Below are 21,115 nucleotides of genomic sequence, written 5' to 3'. Positions count from 1 at the left end.
TCCTTGGAAGCAAGAATGGCCAGACTTCGTCTCACCTATTTTGGTCATGTTGTCAGAAGGGACCATTCCTTGGAGAAGGATGTCATGCTTGCTAGGGTGGAGGGTCAACGAAAGAGGGGGAGGCCTTCAACGAGATGGATTGACACAGTGGCTGTGATGATGGGCTCAAGTATAGCAGGATTGTGGGGCTGGCATGGGATCGGGCAATGTTTCGTTCTGCTGTGCATGGGGTCGCTATGAGTCGGAAATGACTCAACGGCACTTAACAACAACAACATCTGTTGGGTTTTAGTCCTCTTTACTGTCACATTTTAGAGTTGTACATGTTTGGGTACTGGTTTGGGTGAGTCACCATGACACTCGGTCTCTTCAGACCTAATATTTCTGCCAGTATAATTGCTTTTCTTTTCTTCTTACAAGAAATGTGGCATTTTTGAGATCTTCAATTTGGGTTTGATGTAGTGTTAAAGGTACTGAGTTCTAAGGTATTTCAAAGTGGCCATCAGGAGAATGTTCCATCTGGCAATACCATTTACACAGTAGCTTCCTTCTCTCTCTCTCTCTCTTTTTGTTTTGTTACTGTTCTTGAGAATATACACAGCAAAACATACACTAATTCAACTATTTCTACATGTACAATTTGTTGACATTGATTATATCCTTCATGCTTTGCAACCTTTCTTACTCTTCTTTTCTGGGTAGTTCTTCTCCATTAATGTAAACTCACTGCTCCCTAAGGATCCTTTGTATGCTTTTGATTGCTGCTGTCCCTTTAATCCTATATAGATAATTCTTAAAAGAGCATAATAGTCAAGGAAGACATTTTTTACTAGTTAAAGTAGAGGATTGTTTGGTTTTAAGATGACTTCAAGGGATAGTTTTGGTGTAAGTTTTAAAGATTATCTCAGGGCAGTAGTTTCAGGGGTTCATCTAAGTTCCATGGCTCCAGAAAGTCCATGAAAACAAAAATAACAAACATACTGCTGTCGAGTTGATCCCAACTTATAGCAACCCCTCCTTGGGTTTCTGAGGTGTTATCTGTACGGAAGTAGATTTCCTGATCTTCCTTCTGAGGAGTAACTGGTGCGGTTTGAACTGCCACCATTCTGGTTAGCAGTCAAATGCCTTCACCATCAGATCTCCCAAAAAAGCCCTTGAGAATTTGAAATTGTATTTTCCATTTTCCCTCCTTTTATGAAGATTCTGCTATAAACTCTTTCATCAAAACATTTGGTTATGGTAGCAGGGCACCATCCATTTCCTCCAGATCTGACTCATAGTGACCCCTCTTTGCATTTCCAAGGTAGTATCACTACAGAAGTAGACTGCCCAGCCTTCCTTCCGAGGAGTGGCTGGTGGGTTTGATCCACCAGCCTTCTGGTTAGCAGTCAATTGCCTTAGGCACTATGCTACTGGAGCTCCTATTACTTATTACTCTTACTTATTCTTGTCATTTCATATATGTGAGAACATAATGGTATTTGTGCTTTTGTGATTGACTTCTGTTCAGCATAATGTCTTTGAGGCTCATCCATATTGTAGCATGTATCAGGACTTCATTTTTCCTTAAGGCTGAGTAGTATTTCATTATCTGTATTTACCACATTTTGTTTATCCATTCATCTGTTGATGGGTTTTTCCTACCTATGGCTACCTTTTCCCTGAATCGTTCTTTACCATGCATTCCTGCCCTCTGAGCTATCTCCATGTGCAAATACTGCCCTTCTGATCTCCCTCTTTTCCATTTTTTGATCATAGCCATTCTGTTGTTGTTGTTAGGTGCCACGGCTTCGTCTCCGACTCATAGCAATCCTATGCACAGTAGAACGAAACACTGCCTGGTCTTGTGCCAGCTTCACGATCCTTGAGACCATTGTGGCAGCCACGGTGTCTGTCCATCTCGTTGAGGGCCTTCCCCTTCTTTGTTTACCCTCCACTTTACCAAGCATGATATCCTTCTCCAGGGAATGGTTCCTTCTGACAATATGACCAAAGTAGGTGAGAAGAAGTCTGGATATTCTTGCTTCAAAGGAGCATTCCAGCTGCACTTCTTCCAGGCTGTCCTTTTGTTAGTCCTTTTAGCAGACCATCGTACTCTTAGCATTCTTGTCCACCATAACTCAAAAGCATCAACTCTTCTTCGGTCTTCCTTATTCATCGTCCAGCTCTCACATACATGAGAGGTGATGAAAATGCATTGCTTGGGTTGGGCGCACGCTAGTCTTCAAGGAGACATCTTTGCTATTAATCACTTGAAAGAGGTCTTTTGCAGTAGATTTGCCCCATGCAATACGTTGTCTGATGTCTTGACTGCTGCTTCCATTGGTGTTGATTGTAAAACCAAGTAATGTGAAATCCTTGACAACTTCAGTCTTTTCTCCATCTGCCATGAAGCTGTTTATTGGACCAATAGTTAGGATGTTTGTTTTCTTTATATTGGGGTGTAATCCATACTGCGGACTGTAGTCTTTAATCTTCCACCAGTAAGTGCTTCAAGTCATCCTCACTTTCAGCAAGTAAATTTGTGTAATCTGCATATTGCAGGTTGTTAATGAGTCTTCCTCCAATCTTGATGCTATGTTCTTCTTCATATAGTCCAGCTTCTCAGATTATTTGCTCAGTATACAAGTTGAATAAGTATGGTGAAAGGATAAGCCTTGATGCACTCCCTTCTTGATTTTAAAACATGCAGTATTCCCTTTTTCTGTTTGAACTACAGCCTCCTGGTCTGTGTACAAGTTCCTCATGAAAACAATTAAGTGTTCTGTAATTCCCGTTCTTCTCAGTGTTATCCACAATTTGTTATTGTCCACACAATCAAATGCTTTTGCATAGTTAAAACATGAGCAAACATCTTTCTTGTATTCTTTGCTTTCAGCTACGATCCATCTGACATCAGCAATGATAGCCCTCATTCCACATCCTCTTCTGAATCCAGCTTGCATTTCTGGAAGTTCTCTGTCAATATACTGCTGCAACCATTTTTTACTTATCTTCAGTAAGATTTTATTTGCATGGGATATTAATGATATTGTTTGATAATTTCCACATTCTATGGGATCACCTTCCTTTGGAATGGGTACAAATATGGATCCCTTCCAGTCATTGGGCTAGGTAGCTGTCTTCCAAATCTCTTGGCATAACCGAGTGAGTGCTTCCAGTGCGGCATCTGTTTGTTGAAACATCTCAGTGGAGACTCCATCAATTCCTGGAGCCTTGTTCTTGGCCGATTCCTTCAGTATAACTTCGACTTCTTCCTTCAGTACTATTAGTTCTTGATCATATGTCATCTCCTGAATTGGATGAACATCAACCAATTCTTTTTGGTACAGTTACTCTGTGTATTCCTTCCATCTTCTTTTGAGGCTTCCTGCATCACTTAATATTTTGCCCATGGAATCTTTCAGTATTGCACCTCAACCTCAGGGCTTAAGTTTTTTCCTCAGTTCTTTCAGCTTGAGAAATGCTGAGTGTGCTTTTCCCTTTTGGTTTTCTAATTCTAGGTCTTTGCATGTTTCATTATAGTAATTGGCTTTGTCTGTTCAAGCTGCTCTTTGAAATGTTCTGTTCAACTCTTTTATCTTGTCATTTCTTCCATTGCTTTAGCCACTTTCCTCTCAAAGGCCAGTTTCAGAGTCTCTTCTGACATCTAGTTTAGTCTTTTCTTCCTTTCTTGTCTTCTTAATGACCTCTTGCTTTCTTCATGGATGATGTTCTTGATGTCATCCCAAAATTCTTCTGGTTTTTGGTCATTGGTGTTCAGTGCATCAAATCTATTCTTTAAATTGTCTCCAAATTCAGGAGGGATATTATCAAGGTCATATTTTGGCTCTTGGGGACTTGTTTTAATTGTCTTCAACTTGAATGTGCATATGACCAGTTGATGGTTTGTCCAAAGTCAGCTCCTGGCCTTGTTTTGGGTAAAGATATTGAGCTTTTCCATCACCTCTTGCCACAGATGTATCAATCTGATTCCTGTGTATTTCATCTGGTGAAGTGCATGTGTGTAATCATTGCTTATGTTGTTGAAAAAAGGTATTTGCAATGAATAAGTCGTTGGTCTTGCAAATCTCTATCATGCGATCTGCATGTTATTTTTGTTACCAAGGGCACATTTTCCAACTACCAGTAACTCTTCTTTGTTTCCAACTTTTGTATTCCAATCACCAGTGATAATCAACACATCTTAATTGCATGTTTGGTCAATTTCAGACTGCAGAAGTTGGTAGAAATCTTTGGCTTCCTCATCTTTGGCTTTGGTGGTTGGTATATAAATTTGAATAATAGTAGTATTAACTGGTCTTCCTTGTAGGCCTATGGATATTATCCTATTACTGATAGTGTTGTACTTCAGGATAGATCTTGAAACAGTCTTTGTGATGATGAATGCCACGCCATTCCTCTTCAGTTTTTCATTCCTGGCATAGTAGATCATATGGTTGTCTGATTCAAAATGGCCCAAACCAGTCCACTTCAGCTTACTAATACCTAGGATATCAATCTTTATGCATTCCATTCTAATCGAGGAGAAGTATTATCTTATTATGGTTTTGATTTGGATCTCTTTAGTAACTAATGAGTATGATGATCTTTTCATGTGCTTATTGGCTACTTGGATAGCCTTTTGAATAGCCCCAACCACCTAGCGCCAGGAAAGGGAGGGAGCAGCTGGGGACCATAAAGTGGCAGTTTCCAGGTAGGAATTAGGTAAGCAGAGGGTGCAGAGGTTTCCCAACAGGTAAGGGAGACAAACTTGTCTGTTAGTTTGTCATCCTTTGGGGCTTATATGTTGCTGTGAGGCTTGAGGCTGTGCCACCGGTGTTTCAGATGCCAGCAGAGTTACACATGGTGCACAGGTTTCAATGCAGCTTACAGACTAAGACAGACTAGGAAGAAGGAGGAGGCCTTCCACTTCTCAAAAATTGGCCAGGGAAAACCTTATGAATAACAGAGAAACACTGTCTGATACATTACCAGGCAACTTTATGAATAGCTTGGAAACATTGTCCAACACAGTGCAAGAAGACGATCCTCTTGCGTCGGAAGGGGCTCAAAATTGAACTGGGAAAGAGCTGCCTTATCAGAGTAGAACCAGTCTTAATGATATGGATAAAGTAAGTTTTTCAGGACCTCCATGTGCTGATGTGGCATGACTCACATTGAGAAGGAACAGCTGTAAGCATCCATCAATAATCAGAACATGGAATGTATAATAGTATGAACCTAGGAAAATTGGAAGTTGTCAAAAATGAAATAGAATGCATAAAGATTGATATCCAGCATGCTTAATTGTACTCATGAGGAACCTGTACATAGAGCAGGAGGCTGTTTTTCGAACAGAAAAAGGGAATACTGCATGATTTGAAATCAAGAAGGGAGTGCGTCAGGGTTGTATCCTTTCACCATATTTATTCAATCTGTATGTTGAGCAAATAATCTGAGAAGCTGTACTATATGAAGAGAATGTGGCATCAGCATTGGAGGAAGATTCGTTAATAACCTGGGATATGATGACGACACAACTTTGCTTGCTGAAAGTAAGGATGACTTTAAGTACTTACTGATGAAGATTGAAGAATACAATCTGCAGTATGGATCACATTGCAATATAAAGAAAACAAATATCCTCAGAACTAGACCTATAAGCAGCATTACGATAAATGGAGAAAAGATTGAGATTGTCAAAGATTTCACATTGCTTAGTTCTACAATTGATTCCAACAGAAGCAGCAGTCAGGACATCAGACAACATATAGCACTGGGCAAATTGGCTGCAAATGACCTCTTTCAAGTGCTGAAGAGCAAAGATGTCTTCTTGAGGACTAAGGTGCACCTGACACAAGCTATGGCATTTTTCAATCGCCTCATGTGCATGGGAGAGCTGGACAATGAATAAGGAACACTGAAGAAGAATTGACGCTTTTGATCTGTAGTGCTGGCGTAGAATGCTGAAAGTACTGTGGACTGCTAAAAGAACTAACAGGTCTGTCCTGGAGGAAGTGCATCCAGAATGCTCCTTGGAGGTGGGAATGATGAGACTTTGTCTCACATACTTTGGTCATGTTGTCAGAAGGCACCATTCCCTGGAGAAGGATGTCATGCTTGGTAAGGTGGAGGTTTGACGAAAGAGGGAAGGCCCTCAAGGAGATGGATTGACATGGTGTCAGTGGTGATGGGCTCAAGTATAGCAAGAATCGTGGAGCTGGCTCATACCGGGTGGTATTTCGTTCTTCTGTGCTTAGGGTCACTATGAGTTGGAGATGACTCCACCTAACAACAACAACTTAGTGAAATATTTAATTCAAGTCCTGTACCTTTTTTGGGGAGAGGGGTTGTTGCTTGCTGTTTTGTTATTCAATTGTGAGAATTCTTTGTATGTTGTATATTAAACTGTTATTAGATATATGGTTCCCCAAAATTTTCTCCCAGTGTGTAGATTATCTCTTCACATTGCTGATAAAGCCCTTTGATTTGTAAAAGTTTTTGATTTTGATGTAGTCCAATTTGTTTGTTTTGTTTTTTTGTTGCTCATGGTTTTGGTGTCATATCTAAGAACATTGTTAACCCAAAACATTACCCTTCTTTTTCTCCTAAGCATTTTGTAGTTTCACATCTCACATTTTGGTACTTGATCCATTTTGAATTACTGTATATGGCATGAGATAAGGATCCAGCTTCATTCTTTACATGTGCAAATCTAGTTGCCCTGGCACCATTTATTAAAACTATTCTTTCCCCATTGAATGGACTTAGCACCCTTGTCAGAAATCAGTTGACCATATATGTATGGGTTTATTTCTAGACTTTCAATTCTTTTCTACTGGTCTGTATGTTTGTCATACATATAATGTATAGGATTATGTCATTTGTTAAATGTCAGGTTTGAAGTAGAGGGCAGAATCACCAGTGATTTTATTGCTGTACCCAGTTGTAATACTCTATTAGTGTACCAGTTATTTAAAAAACTCATTTAACTTTGTGGTAGTTAAATTTGTGTGTCAACTTGACTGGGCCTAGTTGAGTGGCTGGGCAGCTGGATGTAGTTATTCCCCAAGGTGAGATTGGTGATTAACTCCATGGTGGAATATATATGAGCAGCTGAGTAGCTGCTTTAGGGATGTGGTCTGCTTCCTGTATATAAGAAGCAGCTTTGGGAATGGTCTCTAGCATTTTGGCACACTTGAACCCTGCATGCAGCCACGTGGTTGTTCAGCAGCCTGCCATGCCCTGCTGATCTTGGGACTTCATCTGGAATTTAATTAGTGGCCTGCCGTGTTGTTTGGTAATATTGGGACTGTGTCTTTTTACTTGTCAACTTTGGGCTTGTCAGCCTCAGCAGCCAGCAGCTGAGTGAAGGAAAGCCTGCAGCTTCACTGGGCCGGGAGCAGGAGGCAGAGCTGAAGCCTAAGGTTGAGGGGCTATCACCCAGTCCCTAGATCCTGGGACTTTGAACTTGGACTTAACGCCTCCACAATTGCAAGAGAATAAACTCCTGTTTGTTGAAGCCATTCTATTAATGCTATCTTCCTGTCAGAGCAGCACTAGGTAACCAAAACAAACTTCTCTGAATTCTTATTGTTTGTTAAGAAGAAATGGTAATACTTGTTTATATCCTAAAGTCTGGTAATATATTTAAATGAGTTGTAAAAACTATGCAGTGTAGGTTTAAAGGAGTAATTGTTTTTGTTACCTAATTAGCTAGATTTTTAAAAAAGATGTTCTTAATTTAGCAGAACGAGGCCAATTAAAAATAAAATCTCTTGTGAAGGGAATCATTTAAATATAACAGAAGAGGAAGAAAGCTGAAGACAAGTTGTGTCCTAGTACTTTGAAAATACAGTATTAAACATTATATATTTTTCCCCCTGCTAAACTAAAACTACTCGGTGGCAAATAACAACAACAACAACAAACTAAAAATAAGGAGCCTGCTGGCAGAGTTGTTTCGCACTTGGATATGGATCTGCTGATTTCATCTGAGCCAGTAGTTCCATGAGAGAAAGACCTGATGATCTGCTACCCTAAAGATTGTTGTAGTTGGTAAGTGGTGTTCAATCAGTGCCGACTCATGGCGACCCTATGTACAATAGAACCAAACTCTGCTGGTCCTGTGCCATTCTCACAATCATTGCTATGTCTGAGCCTATTGTTGTAGTCACTTTGTCAATCCATCTTGTTGAGGTTCTTCCTCTTTTTCGCTGACCCTGTACTTTATTACCAACCATGAAGTCCTCCAGAGACTCGTCCCTCCTAATAACAAGTCCAAAGTAAGTGAGACGAAGTCTTAACATCCTCTCTTCTAAGTAGCGTTCTAGCTATACTTCTTCTTTGTTATTCTTTTGGTGGTCCAGGGTATATTCCATATTCTTTGCTAACCCCATAATTTAAATGCATCAGTTCTTCCAGCTTTTGTGTGCGTATGAGGCGGTGGAAAATAACATGGCTTGAGTCAGGCCTACTTTATTCCTCAAAAGTAATTTCTTTGACTTGTAACACATTAAAGAGGCTTTTGCAGCAGAATTGTCCAGTACAATACATTGTTTAATTTCTTGACGGCTGCTTCCATGGTTGTTGATTGTGGATCTAAGAAATTCTTGACAACTTCAATACTTTATCATGATGTTACTTATTGATTCAGTTATGACAGCCTTGAAAAACTTATGGGGCCATTCTGTTCTGCCACGTGTGGTCACTATGAGTTGAAAATCACCTTGATGGCACCTTACAACACTAAACCAACAATAATAATTGATTTTCTTGATGATGCCTCAGAAGCTATAGTTGTTTAAGGTCTAGTCATGTTTACTGTGCTGTTTTTACAATTATATGAAAGTGTACTAACTTTTAGCAACATCATGATAAATAGAGAAAATATTATAGTTGTTCAAGGGTTTCCTTTTACTTAGATTCACAGTCAACACCCATGGAAGCAGCAGTCAAGAAATCAAATGACATATTGTGTTAGGCAAATCTGCTGCAAAAGACTTTTTAAAAGTGTTCAAAAACAAAGATGTCTATATATATATTTTTTTTTTTTAAATAATTAAACTTGGAGTCAAGATTTCTCCTTTTCGTACTAAGGTGTGCCTGATCTTTGTTGTTGTTGTTGTTGTTATGTGCCATCGAGTCAGACCCGACTCATAGCGACTCATAGCGACCCCTTCTTGGGTTTCCAAGGCAGTATCACTACAGAAGTAGATTGCCCCATCTTCCTTCTGAGGAGTGGCTGGTGGGTTTGAACCACCAGCGTTCTGGTTAGCAGTTAAGTGCCTTAGCCACTATGCTACCAGAGCTCCTAGTCATGGTATTTTCATTCGCCTCATATGTATTTGAAAGCTGGACAGTGAATAAGGAAAACCAAAAAAGATTTCATGAATTTGAATTATGATGTTGCTGAAGAATATTGAATATACCTTGCATTGCCAAAAGAGTGAGCAAATCTGTCTATGAAGAAGTACAGCTATAATGGTTCTTGGAAGTGAAGATGGTGAGACTTTATCTCATGTACTTTGGAAATGTTATCAAGAGGGACTAGTCCTTAGACAAGGACATCATGCTTCCTAAAGTAGAGAATCAGTGAGGGAGAGGAAGACCTTCAATGAGATGGATTGGCAGTGACTATAATAATTGGCTCAAATACAGCAATGGTTGTGAGGATGATTCAGACATAGGCTTGCTATGAGTTAGATCCGACTTGATGGCTCCTAAGAACAACACACTAACTTTTAGAATGATTTGAAACTATATTAAAAGAGAAGGTGTATTCTGCTGGACTTTGAATTATCTGGAAAACTCTGTTAGCTGGAACTCATTTCCTGGATACAGGATTATTTAAAGTTTTGCTTAGTTTTGTATGTGAATGAAGAATAATTTGAGGATTTTTTTTTTAATGTACAAATACAGTTTTACTCAGAGTCTTGAAGTTGTGATATGTGTTTTTGAAAAATAATTAAGGATTCCTTTCCAGAATCACATGAGGTAAGTAGGCTCCTAAATGGCTTCCTGTATCAAGCAGTAGCAGGATTGTTATCTTGGGAATTCAGAATTAAAGTTTCATAAGGCTTGGAATTCCTGGGTACAGAAGGTTAATGCACTTCCACTGCGCTGCTCACTGAAATATTGTAGGTTTTAGTCCACCCAGAGATTCTTTGACAGAAAGGTCTGGCAATCTACTTTCGAAAAATTGGCCAAAAAAACACCCTACTGTGTACGATTTTGTGCTGAAGCACATGGGGTCAATATGAGTCAGTGTCAACTTGACAGCATGTGGTAAGGCTGTAGGAAGTGAGAAAGGAGCATTGTAGTCTGAATTATGGGTGGTAATTGGGATTTGTTACCAACATCGCTATAGAATTATGTTGGATGCTAAATATATTTAGTATGTGAGGACAGCTGTTTGAAATGCCTTTTTTGTTACAGTTTTTCCTTCCCTTCTCTACCCATTTGTAATAATGAGCATACAGATCATCTGATCCAGTGAGGTATGATATGAAATGCACATTTTTTTTTTTTTCCAGTATTATAGTTACTACTATTAGTTCTGTATTTTACAGGTTTAGAGGATGGGTAATGATCACAGGATGTAATCACTAACAGGAAAAGAACAAACTTGGTGGTTTTGGGTGGTAGACTACTTATTTTATCATAAATTGCTGGCATTTTTTTTTTTTTTTGAGTGCTTACTATGTGTCAGGTACTGTTCTAGTGCATTTCAGCCTTAACTCATTTACTCATTTGATCTTCTCAATACCATGAGCGACAAAAACAAAACAAACAAACAAAAAACCCAAACTCACTGCTGTCGAGTCAAATCTGACTCATAGTGACCCCGCCTTGGGTTTCTGAGGTGTGTCTCTGAGGATATAGATTGCCCTGTCTTTCTTCCGAGGAGTGGCTGGTGGGTTTTAACTGCCAGCCTTCTGGTTAGCTGTCAGATGCCTTAGGCACTATGCCACCAGAGCTCCCACCATGAATTAGTCTGTTATTATCTCCATTTTACAAATGAAGAAACCAGATTCCAGACAGGCATGCAGCTTGTTCAGCGTCACAAACCCAGTATTGGAGTGCGTGTTTTGCTGGGTTATCTAGGGAAGCAAAACCAATAAAACTTGTAATGGAGAGAGAGAGAGAGAGAGAGAGAGAGATTGAGAGATTTATCTTAGGAAAATGGGTCACACACTTATAGAAGATGACAAGTCCTAACTTCCTGGATCAAACGTCAAGCTGGAGGCTTTTCCTGACTCACGCAGCTGCAGGGACTGATGAGCTCAAGGTTGGCAGGAAGTATACCAGCTGTTGACTTCTCCGGATGACAAATTCAAGATCTCCAGGCCAAATGGTGGATTGTTCGTCCATAGACAGTTGTAAGCAACACAGCATGATCCAGATCTACAGAAGAGTCTTTTTTTTCCCTTGGGTGTCCATACATGTATTGGAAGCAGGCCACACCCCTAGGGAAATTCCTTTTCACAGATTGGCTGCTCAAAACATACACATCCAATCTCATCATGGGAATAACCACATCACAACTGCTTAAACCACTCAGTACCGCGGTCCAGCCGAATAGACGCACAACTCCAACTATCACAGAGCCCAAGCATTTTGGCTTCAGAGCCTGTCCTCTTATTTAGTGTAATTTGTGGCTTCGCGAGTAGCTGCTATGGTGTATTGACATATAATTTAGATTTGCAGAAAAGTCACAGTTTTTGTAGGTCTTTATATAATTTTGTGGTCTATTTGATATATGAAAAATGGTATCTTACTGTTTAATTTCTGTAATTAATACTAAGGTTGAATATATTTTATGTGTTATCCTTTTGGATTTCTTTTTTAGGTGAATTTCTAACTGAATCCTTTGCCCATTTTTCGAAATAATCATTGCTCTTATTTTTTGTTACTGATTCAATTATTTTTATTTTATTATTATTTTTTTTTACTGTAGCCTTATAGGGAAGTGTGTGTCATTGAGTCTAAAATTAAATGAAGCTTTTTTTTTTTTTTTTTAAGTATCTTTAAGAGTGATTTTATATAACCTGTTAATAAAGCTAAATATCATGAAGGGGTATACTAGAGTTGAGTGCATTTAATAGTTTATTATTGAAACTGATAATACAGTTTTTAATATGTCTAGTACATAATAAGTCCTCAATAAATTTTTTTTGGATGAATGAATGACAAGTGAAAAGTTAATATTTAAGGCAGGTGGACTTAGTTCATTTAATAGAGTTTTATTTTCCTAGTAAGAAAATATACTCATATAGATTAGTTAAAAGACAAGGTTGTTTTGTGGCAGTTTATAGAAGGGTTGAATTTGTGGTAGTTAAAGAATTTTTAAAGGTTTTACTTTGTGTAAGTATGTATTTACCTACCCACACACATGCATACACATACATGGATAATATTTTTTTTTGTGTGTATATTTATGTATATATCACTGATGAATTCTATGACTTATCCATTAAAACCTAACTATTAGGTCTCTCAAAGGAGTTTTGGTGGCATAGTACCTAAGGTGTTTGACTGCTAACCACAAGGTTGGTGGTTCAAACCCACCAGCCACTCTGAGGAAGGAAGACTGGGCAATGTACTTCCCTAATGATTTACCCCTCAGAAACCCAAAAGGTGTCTCTATGAGTCAGAATTGGACTCATGGCAGTGAGTTTGGTTTTGGTTTTATTGGGTCTCTGAAGGTAACGAATTTGTTTTCTCTCAGAATATCTTTTGCAAATACACTATTACATGTTTGAAAAGAAATGCTAAAAGTTTCCTTCTAGGCTTATTATAATCAAGTCTTCATCAGTCATCACTCTTCCTGTATTTTGTTCAAGAGGCTCTAATTGTCCGCATTTGGCAGGTTTAACACTTCCTGACTGAGAGGCTATTAAGGGGAAGTATTCTCGAATAACTGTCACTGGCTTGAACAAAGAACCTTCAAACTCAATGTGTGGAAAGCACTACCATTCTTAAATGACCCTTTTCATGGATTTTTATCCCTTTAAGCTAAAATTTGGAGAATGTAGGGTCAGCTAAAACAGCAAGGTGTAATAAAGCAGTAAACCTTGATTTTTGGGGGGGTAGGGTGGGAGGTATAGATTTATCTCTGACTTGGAAAACAATTGTGATTTGGAAAATCTCATTAGCAGATGTGACTGCTTGGAGTTAAAAAAGACTTAAAACTGATGTTGTTTTCAGGACTGCTTTGAACTTAACAAGCACCTATTTGTGGAGCAGACTGGCTAATGAAAGGAAATTAAATTTTTCTGACAACTTCCCCTGCCAACCTCCTTATTCAAGGGATGTTATTAGGTATTGAAGACTTTTAAGAAAGATTTTTTTTTAAACATAAATGAACCAGATAAAAAACGCCCCCACCCCCCCCACACACATACACATATACCTCTCTCTAGGGGTGTGTGTGTGTGTGTGTATGAAATTCTGACGTGGTCCTTCTCTACATTTAAAATATATTAGCTTAAAAAATACCAGATTTCACTTTAATATTTTTAAGTCATTTTCCAAAAATTAAGTATGGTTACATGGTGTTTTCAAAACACTGTCTTTTCCTCAGGATAGTTTACTTTGGGTCCGTGGATCATTAAAAATAATACAGAAATTTAGAAGAGACTTAGATTTAATATATTTCCAAATTCCTCATTATTCTTATATGGGAAAATGTATCATAAGTGTTCTGTGTGGGTGTGTGAGGTGGAAGTTAATGATCAACGAAGTGGCTTAGTTTCAAAGTAGGTTTTTGTCCATTTAGCCACTTAGAGGTACAAGCTGTGTGTGGTGATATTTAGCAATAACTGTTCCTTATGTTGATAAACTCTTACCTTGTTCTATTTTGTAGGACATTTTCTTTCCTTGGCTTTTTGTAATTTTTGTTTCTCTAGTTGGTTCATTTAAGTGTTTAATTTGTGTAAAAAGATATAACTGATAAGGATTAAATTTGTACCTATTTTTTTTTAAAAAAAGATGAAATAAAAAAGAAAAAGTAATGGAGATTACCAAAAGGATTTAAACTTTTTTTAAAAAAAAAAACAGTTGGCAATTCCTGTAGATGTTAGAGTTTTAGTTTTTTATTTCTCGGAAAATCTATTGCGTTTCTTCTAACAATAGAGAATCAACTCCCCCTGCTGACGGAATCTAGGAAAACATGACATAAATATCAGAGAGACAGAAACAAGCTGGCTGTGGACAAACTTTAATGATCTGATTTATGATTCAGTATTTTTTGTAAACTTCTAGATTCTGCCGTTAAATTCTTGCAACTGCACCAAATCATTTGGCAATCCTGGTAGTGCTTCCTGCCAGCTCATTTCAAACTGCTTTGAGTTTCTTAATATAATAATGATGAGGTAGAATTTACATTCCACTTATGGTATTAATTTTACATTTCTCTGAATGAAAAGGGTTAGAAGGTTGTAAAATTGAACATTAAATGAATCAGAGGAGACAGTAGTGCAATATATGACTGCCCTAAAGACATTGTGCAATGGCTGATGGGATTAATGTTGAGTCTCATTTCCTGCTTTTACAGGATGCAGATGAAGCTGTCAGAATTGCAAGGGAAATTGGTAAGTTCTTAAATTAACTTTAGTGGGATTTCTATGTCTTTCAGTAGATGTGCTTGACTAAACATATAATAAGTAATGCATATAGAGCAAATGATATTTTAATAACTTTAAGTTTCTGAGAACTTATCATTCTAGAAGAATTTATCAATTAAATTACCATATTCTACTTATAAAATGGGCTTTGAAGGGTACTTTGATTTTAATTATAGCTCTTTTAAGATGAAATCACTGGCTAATTAAAAGAAGGCATTGTCTTAAGATTTCTTGAACTTGAATGTAATGTAAATTTATATGTACACGGTTGAATGTAACTTACTACAGTTAAGGTCATATGTGATTAAAATGAAAATATATTTGACAGAGTTCTCTCAGTTTTTACCTTTTCCTAAGATGTCAAATATCAGTTTAATCTTGCTAGGGAAGAGAAAATAGAATATGGAAAATTAGAACTGAATATTCTAAATTGGACTAAAGGTAAACTGAAGGGCATTTTAATGACCATTTTATTGGCAGTTTTAGGTATAATTGCACTTGGGCATAATGCTTCCTAACTTTTAATTTAAAAATATTTCTTAATGCTCATGACAACTGTTGTATTTTTAGTGTGTGGTAATTAAGAATGCATTTAGGGCTTATTCTTACTATGGATTTGTATTGCTATGAAATAATTTTAGAAATCACATCATTGTCCGCATTCATTTGGAAAATATTTGTAGATATATCAGAGATACTTGACAGTGCTTGGTGATCATGGATTCACAGTATCTTCTTTGCATTCTGAGAGTCTTAAGTCCATGTTTTGCAGCATTACATGTTAGCATTTCTTTAGTCAGGTTTCTCGTTTTGGTTGATTATTTAGAATTATTTTATGTATTTGGAGAACATTTGATTTGGCAAAGTTTACACAGTTGTGATACGAAAGTGACCACGTGCATTAATAAGTATGTTCTTTGCAAATGGAATAGGCTAGCTTAGCAGTTCTTTAGTGAGTAACCTGAAAAACTGTGTGGCTCGTTGCATTCCTGTTCTGGTTGTTATTAGATGCTGTCAAGTCGGCTCTGACTCATAGCCACCCCGTGTACAACAGAATGAAACACTACCTAGTCCTGTGCCAGCCTCATAATCCTTGTTATACCTGAGCCAATTGATGTAGCCACTGTGTCAATCCTTCTTGCTGAGAGCCTTTCCATTTTTCGTTGACCCTCCACTTTACCAAGCATGAGATTCTTCTTCAGGGAATGGTCCCTTCAGACAACATGACCAAAGTAGATGAGATGGAAGTCTGGTCATTCTTGCTTCCAAGGAGCATTCCAGCTCCACTTCTTGCAGGATAGATTTGTTAGTTCTTTTAGCAGTCCACGGTACTTTCAGCATTCTTTGCCAACAACCTTACTCAAAAGCATCAACTCTTCAGTCTTCCTTATTCATTGTCTAGCTGTCACATGCATATGAGGTGATTGAAAATACCATGGCTTGAGTCAGGCACACCTTAGTCTTCAAAAACATATTTTGCTCTACAGCAGTTGAAAGAAGTCTTTTGCAGCAGATCTGCCCAATGCAATGCATCATCTGATTTCTGGACTGCTGCTTTCATGGGTGTTGATTGTGGAACCAAGTAATATGAAATCTTTGACAACTTCAATCTTTTCTCCATTTAATGTGATGTTGCTTATTGGTCCAGTTTTGAGGGTTTTTGTTTACTTTATGTTGAGACATAATCCATACTGCAGACTGTAGTCTTTAATCTTCATCAGTAAGTGCTTCAAGTCATCTTTACTTTCAGCATGCAATGTTGTGTTGTCTGCATATCACAGGTTGTTAACGAGTCTTCTTCCAATCCTGATGCCACACTCTTCATATAGTTCAGCTTCTCAGATCATTTGCTCAGCATACAGATTGAATAAGTGTTGTTGTTGTTGTTGTGTGCCATCAAGTCAGACCTGACTCAGCAAACCCTCCTTAGGTTTCCAAGGCGGTATCACTACGGAAGTAGAGTGCCCAACCTTCCTTCTGAGAAGTGGCTGGTGGGTTTGAACTGCCAACCTTCTGGTTAACAGTCATATACCTTAGGCACTACGCTACCAGAGCTCCTGAAGAAGTGTGGTGAAAGGATACAATCCTGGCACACTCCCTTCTTGATTTTAAACCATGCAATGTCCCCTTGTTCTGTTTGAATGACAGCCTCCTGGTCTATGTACAAGTTCCCATGAGCACAATTAAGTCTTCTGGAATTACCATTATTCTCAATGTTATCCAGAATCTGTTATGATCCACACAATTGAATGCTTTTGCATAGTCAATAAAACACAAGTAAATATCTTTCTGGTATTCTTTGCTTTGAGCCAAGATCCATCTGACATCGGCATTGATATCCCTCATTCCACGTCCTCTTCCGAATCCAGCTTGCATTTCTGGAAGTTTCCTGTCAATACACTGCTGTAACTGTTTTTGAATTACCTTCAGCAAGATTTTACTTGCATTTATTTCTATAGTTCTGTTGCTAGTTAGGTTTGGCTAAATTATTTGGGTTTTGCCTATTATTAAGCATGTGTTTATTTTGCAGAAGTTCCTCTTACTGGTATGCCCAAAAAAACAAATCCATTGCAGTTGAGTTGATTGCAATTCATTGTGACTATAGGACCAAATGGGAACTCTGGTAGTGTAGTGCCTAAGGCACTTGACTGCTAACCAGAAGGCTGGCAGTTCAAACCCACCAGCCACTCCTCAGAAGGAAGGTTGGACAATCTACTTCTGTAGTGATACTGCCTCGGAAACCCAAGGAGGGGTTGCTATGAGTCAGGTCTGACTCGACGGCACATAACAACAACAACATAGGACCGAGTAGAGCTGCCCCTTAGGATTTCCAAGGCTGTAAATCTTTAAGGAAGCAGACTGCCACATCTTTCTCCTTCAGAGTAGCTTGTGGGTTCAAACTACCAACTTTTCAGTTAGCAGCCAAGTGCTTAACCACCATGCCACCAGGGCTCCTCCTAATTGATATAGGACCTGGATTTAAGAAAAAGCTACAGAGACTCTTATTTATCTAGCCACATTTAGCTTTTTTGATAGTTGTTTATTCTCATCAACATTTAAAAAAGCATTTGAGTACTTAATTTCATAGGAAGATATGTTAGATTGATACGTTAGAATGAATTGAAGTACATGGAACTGATTCTGGGGTTTACTGCATGATCAATGGAAAATTTGTATCTTTGACTTGAAATCATTGGCTCTCCTCATAGTGTAAAAGGTATGTAACATAGCTGCTGGCTTTTGGGCAGTGTCTTTGTTATCTACTGCATTATAACAGATATACCGTAAGTAGATGGTTTAACAAACAAATTTCTTCTCGGTTCCACAATTTAGCAGGCTAAAAGTCTGAATCTAGAGTACCAACTCTCGGGGAAGGCTTTCTCTCTCCGTTGGCTTAGAGGGAAGGAGCTGATCTCCTTTCAACATCTATGGCCTGGCGTCGCTTGGAGATCTCTGTGTCTTGGCATCAATCTTCTCATGTATCTAGAAGGTTTTTAGAGCAGAAATCCTGAGTCCAAAGAACATGTTCCACTCTTGGCTCTTCTTTCTTGGTGGTAGTCAGGTCCCCTCCTTCTCTGTTTCCTTCTCTCTTCTTTTATCGCTTATAAGATAAAGGTGATTCTGGCCATGCCCAGGGAAACTCCCTTTACATCTAATCAGGGCTATGATCTGAATAAGGGTGTTGAATCCCACCATTATCTCATTATAGCTGATTGGCTGATACATCAGATCACATCATGGGAGATATTTATATCATTACATTGCTGCCAAACTATATCATTACGTAACTGTCAAACCATTAAGAATCATGGCCTAGCCAAATTGACACATATTTTTGGATACACAATTCAGTGTGACATGGAGGGTTTTCTAAAATGTTTTTTTTTTTTTTTCCTATCATATACCTTTAAATTTCACACGTCCCCCTAGTTTAGATATTATTAATATCATACGATTTTTATTGTCTATTTTTCAGAAGTAAATAGATCAGCTGATAGAAAATCCTATTTAGATCACAGTGGTGCGATTCACAGCTGATCGTGAGGATGGTGCAGGACCGGGCAGCGTTCTGTTCCATTGTTCCTGCAGGGCATGGAATCACCACGAATTGGGGTTGACTCCATGGCAGCTAACAAAAACAACATAAGAAAAAGGACAGAGTATTTGGAGGAATTTGAGTAACAAAAAGGTATCAGAGATTATACATTGGTTTGATCCATTTTGAATTATGAAGCTTTAATTTATGAGCATTTTGTTTATATGTATGGCAGGGTTTAGATTGCTTTACTTGCTTTCTTGTCTTTCCTCCACCTTTTTATAATCTCTGATCTTTAGAATAATAACCAGTTAATCATGGTGGAACTCTGACCAGTTTTCATCATTTTCTCTCTTCTTTCAATGTTTTAATGCTGTGCTTACTCCTTTTTCTGTTTGCGAAATGCCTTAGGCACTATGTCACCAGAGCTCCTTTTTAGTACTGAGGTTACCTAATTCAGTCTAAGGCTCTCTGTCCTTTATATTTGGACACTTTTATTTTTTAAATTGTGATTTGGGTAAAAGTTTACAGAGCAAATTTGTGTTCCATACAGCAGTTCATACACATTTTGTTTTGTGACATTGACTGCAATTCCTCACAATGGAACAGTTCTCTTCCCTTTCCCTCCCTGTATAATTATCTCTTCCCTGTGTCATTCTCTCCCTTGCACTACTACCTCCTGTGCACTCCCATCCCCCCAGAGCTATCTCCCTGTGCAAACACTCCCTTCTGTTCTCCTATGATTGAACGCTCCAAGGAGTGTGTCTACCTGATGTAAATGTTCACCCCATATGCCTGTCTGTTTTTTGGCTGGAAGCTACAAGACTGAGTTCAGTTCCAGACCTGAAGGGTAACTAGGGGCCATAGTCTCAGGGGCCTCTCCAGGCGCTATCAGAGTAGCAAGCCTGGTCTTTTTTTTTTTTAATGCTTTTGAATTTTGTTCCACAATATTCTCCCACCCTATCCAGGATCTCCTGCACCAATCCTCCTCCAAGTGGTTGACAGTTGTAGCCAGGCACCATCTAGTTCTTTTGGTCTCATGGTCATGTAGGCTGAGAATCACATGGTCTACTAGTCCCTTGAGGGCTTCTGAAATAAATGACAAAATACAAGAGTCTCTTGGATTTCTGTATTGTTTGATGATTCATCATTTTTTAAATTAATTTTATTGAGATATATTGCATTTTAACTACATTGTAATTTAAATGGACACCTGTAAACTAATCTGATGGTTGAGCCAGGAGCATTAATCCTATTGGAAAATATGTTCCTCATTCTGAACAACTAAATTATTACCAAGCCTTGAACCTATCTATCCAGTTGTAAATGGTGGATAGTTCATATGTCATATCTACTCATAGATTTCTCTCTTTTGCTTCTTCTTTTCTGTGTTACATGGTGAAAATAAAATTGATCGTATTTTATGTGTATCCCTTCTTTTCATGTGCTTGCTCTACTTCTTTTTTGGAAACAGAAATCAATGCTGCCAAGGGAGAAAGCTAAAATGTATTGAGCATTGATGAATTATGTGCTATTAGCCTTTTGCATAATAGTAGATACTCACTCTTTGGGAATCATTTTGTTCTAAGTACCTACGCACTTTACAAATGTTATTTCTAATGCTAATTCATGGGTTTAATAATTTTCATTTACATGTAAGTAATCTAAGATCTCAAATGGTTAAGTAATTTGCTCATAGTCCTAGAGCTACTGAGTTGTAGGCCTGTTATTTAAACATAAGTGTGTTTGACTCCAAAGACCATGAATTTTTCATTCCACTTTGGCTAAATTATTAAGATTAGAGAATGAGATCTAAAGTTTGAGCTACTACTTTGTGCAAAGTACTGCTTAAGCATGTCACACGTGGAAGTAGACAGCCTCTTATCATTGTCAGTTAAGTAATAGACAGTTAAGAATTAATACATGACATTTGTATACTTGTTTTCTTAACTGTCCTTGTCTCCTTCATTATTGCTTCTGATTTTTTTCCTTTTACTTCTCCAAGTTTAGAGATGTTGTTGTTGTTATGTGCCTTCCAGTCACCTCCGACTCATACTGACCCCTTCTTGGGTTTCTGAGGCAGTATCACTACGGAAGTAGATTCCTCTACCTTACCTTTAACCACAGTGGTATACAACAACAATCAGTGAGCTTGATTTGCATTGAAGTTGATAATTTTACTAGACCAAAGATACTTAATACAAAATTGATTCTTGAAAAGAAATTATAAACCTAAAACTTATCCTTTTAAATTCTGTTCTTTTCATTTTCTTTCTAATAATCACAAATAGTGCCCCACTTCTATACATTTTTAAATTTCTTGATTTGACAGTGCTCCAAACTTACTTCTCCTGCAGTTTCTACATCTCAGTAAGTGTCACCTTGTTCACTCAATGGATAAGTTACTAGGACTTATCCTGGATGCTTCTTTCCCTCATCATCTTACTGTAAATCTATCAATAAGTACTAT

At 38.0% G+C, this 21,115-nt stretch overlaps 1 protein-coding gene across 1 annotated transcript in view; it reads left to right on the top strand.

Annotated features, from left to right (window-relative positions):
• PCCA (propionyl-CoA carboxylase subunit alpha) overlaps positions 1 to 21,115 on the top strand; it is a 785,038-nt gene that overhangs the window by 289,738 nt on the left and 474,185 nt on the right. Inside the window, exon 7 of the mRNA XM_007948152.2 lies at positions 14,540 to 14,576. Coding sequence (XP_007946343.1) covers positions 14,540 to 14,576 — 37 coding nt within the window. The remainder of the gene's footprint in view (positions 1 to 14,539; positions 14,577 to 21,115) is intronic.

The sequence above is a fragment of the Orycteropus afer genome, unplaced genomic scaffold (genome assembly GCF_000298275.1).
Source record: "Orycteropus afer afer isolate SDZICR_OR568_19922 unplaced genomic scaffold, OryAfe1.0 scaffold00206, whole genome shotgun sequence".
NCBI classification, from domain to species: Eukaryota; Metazoa; Chordata; class Mammalia; order Tubulidentata; family Orycteropodidae; genus Orycteropus; species Orycteropus afer.
Note: the sequence above shows the minus strand (reverse complement) of the source record. Positions and strands in the feature narration are given on the sequence as shown.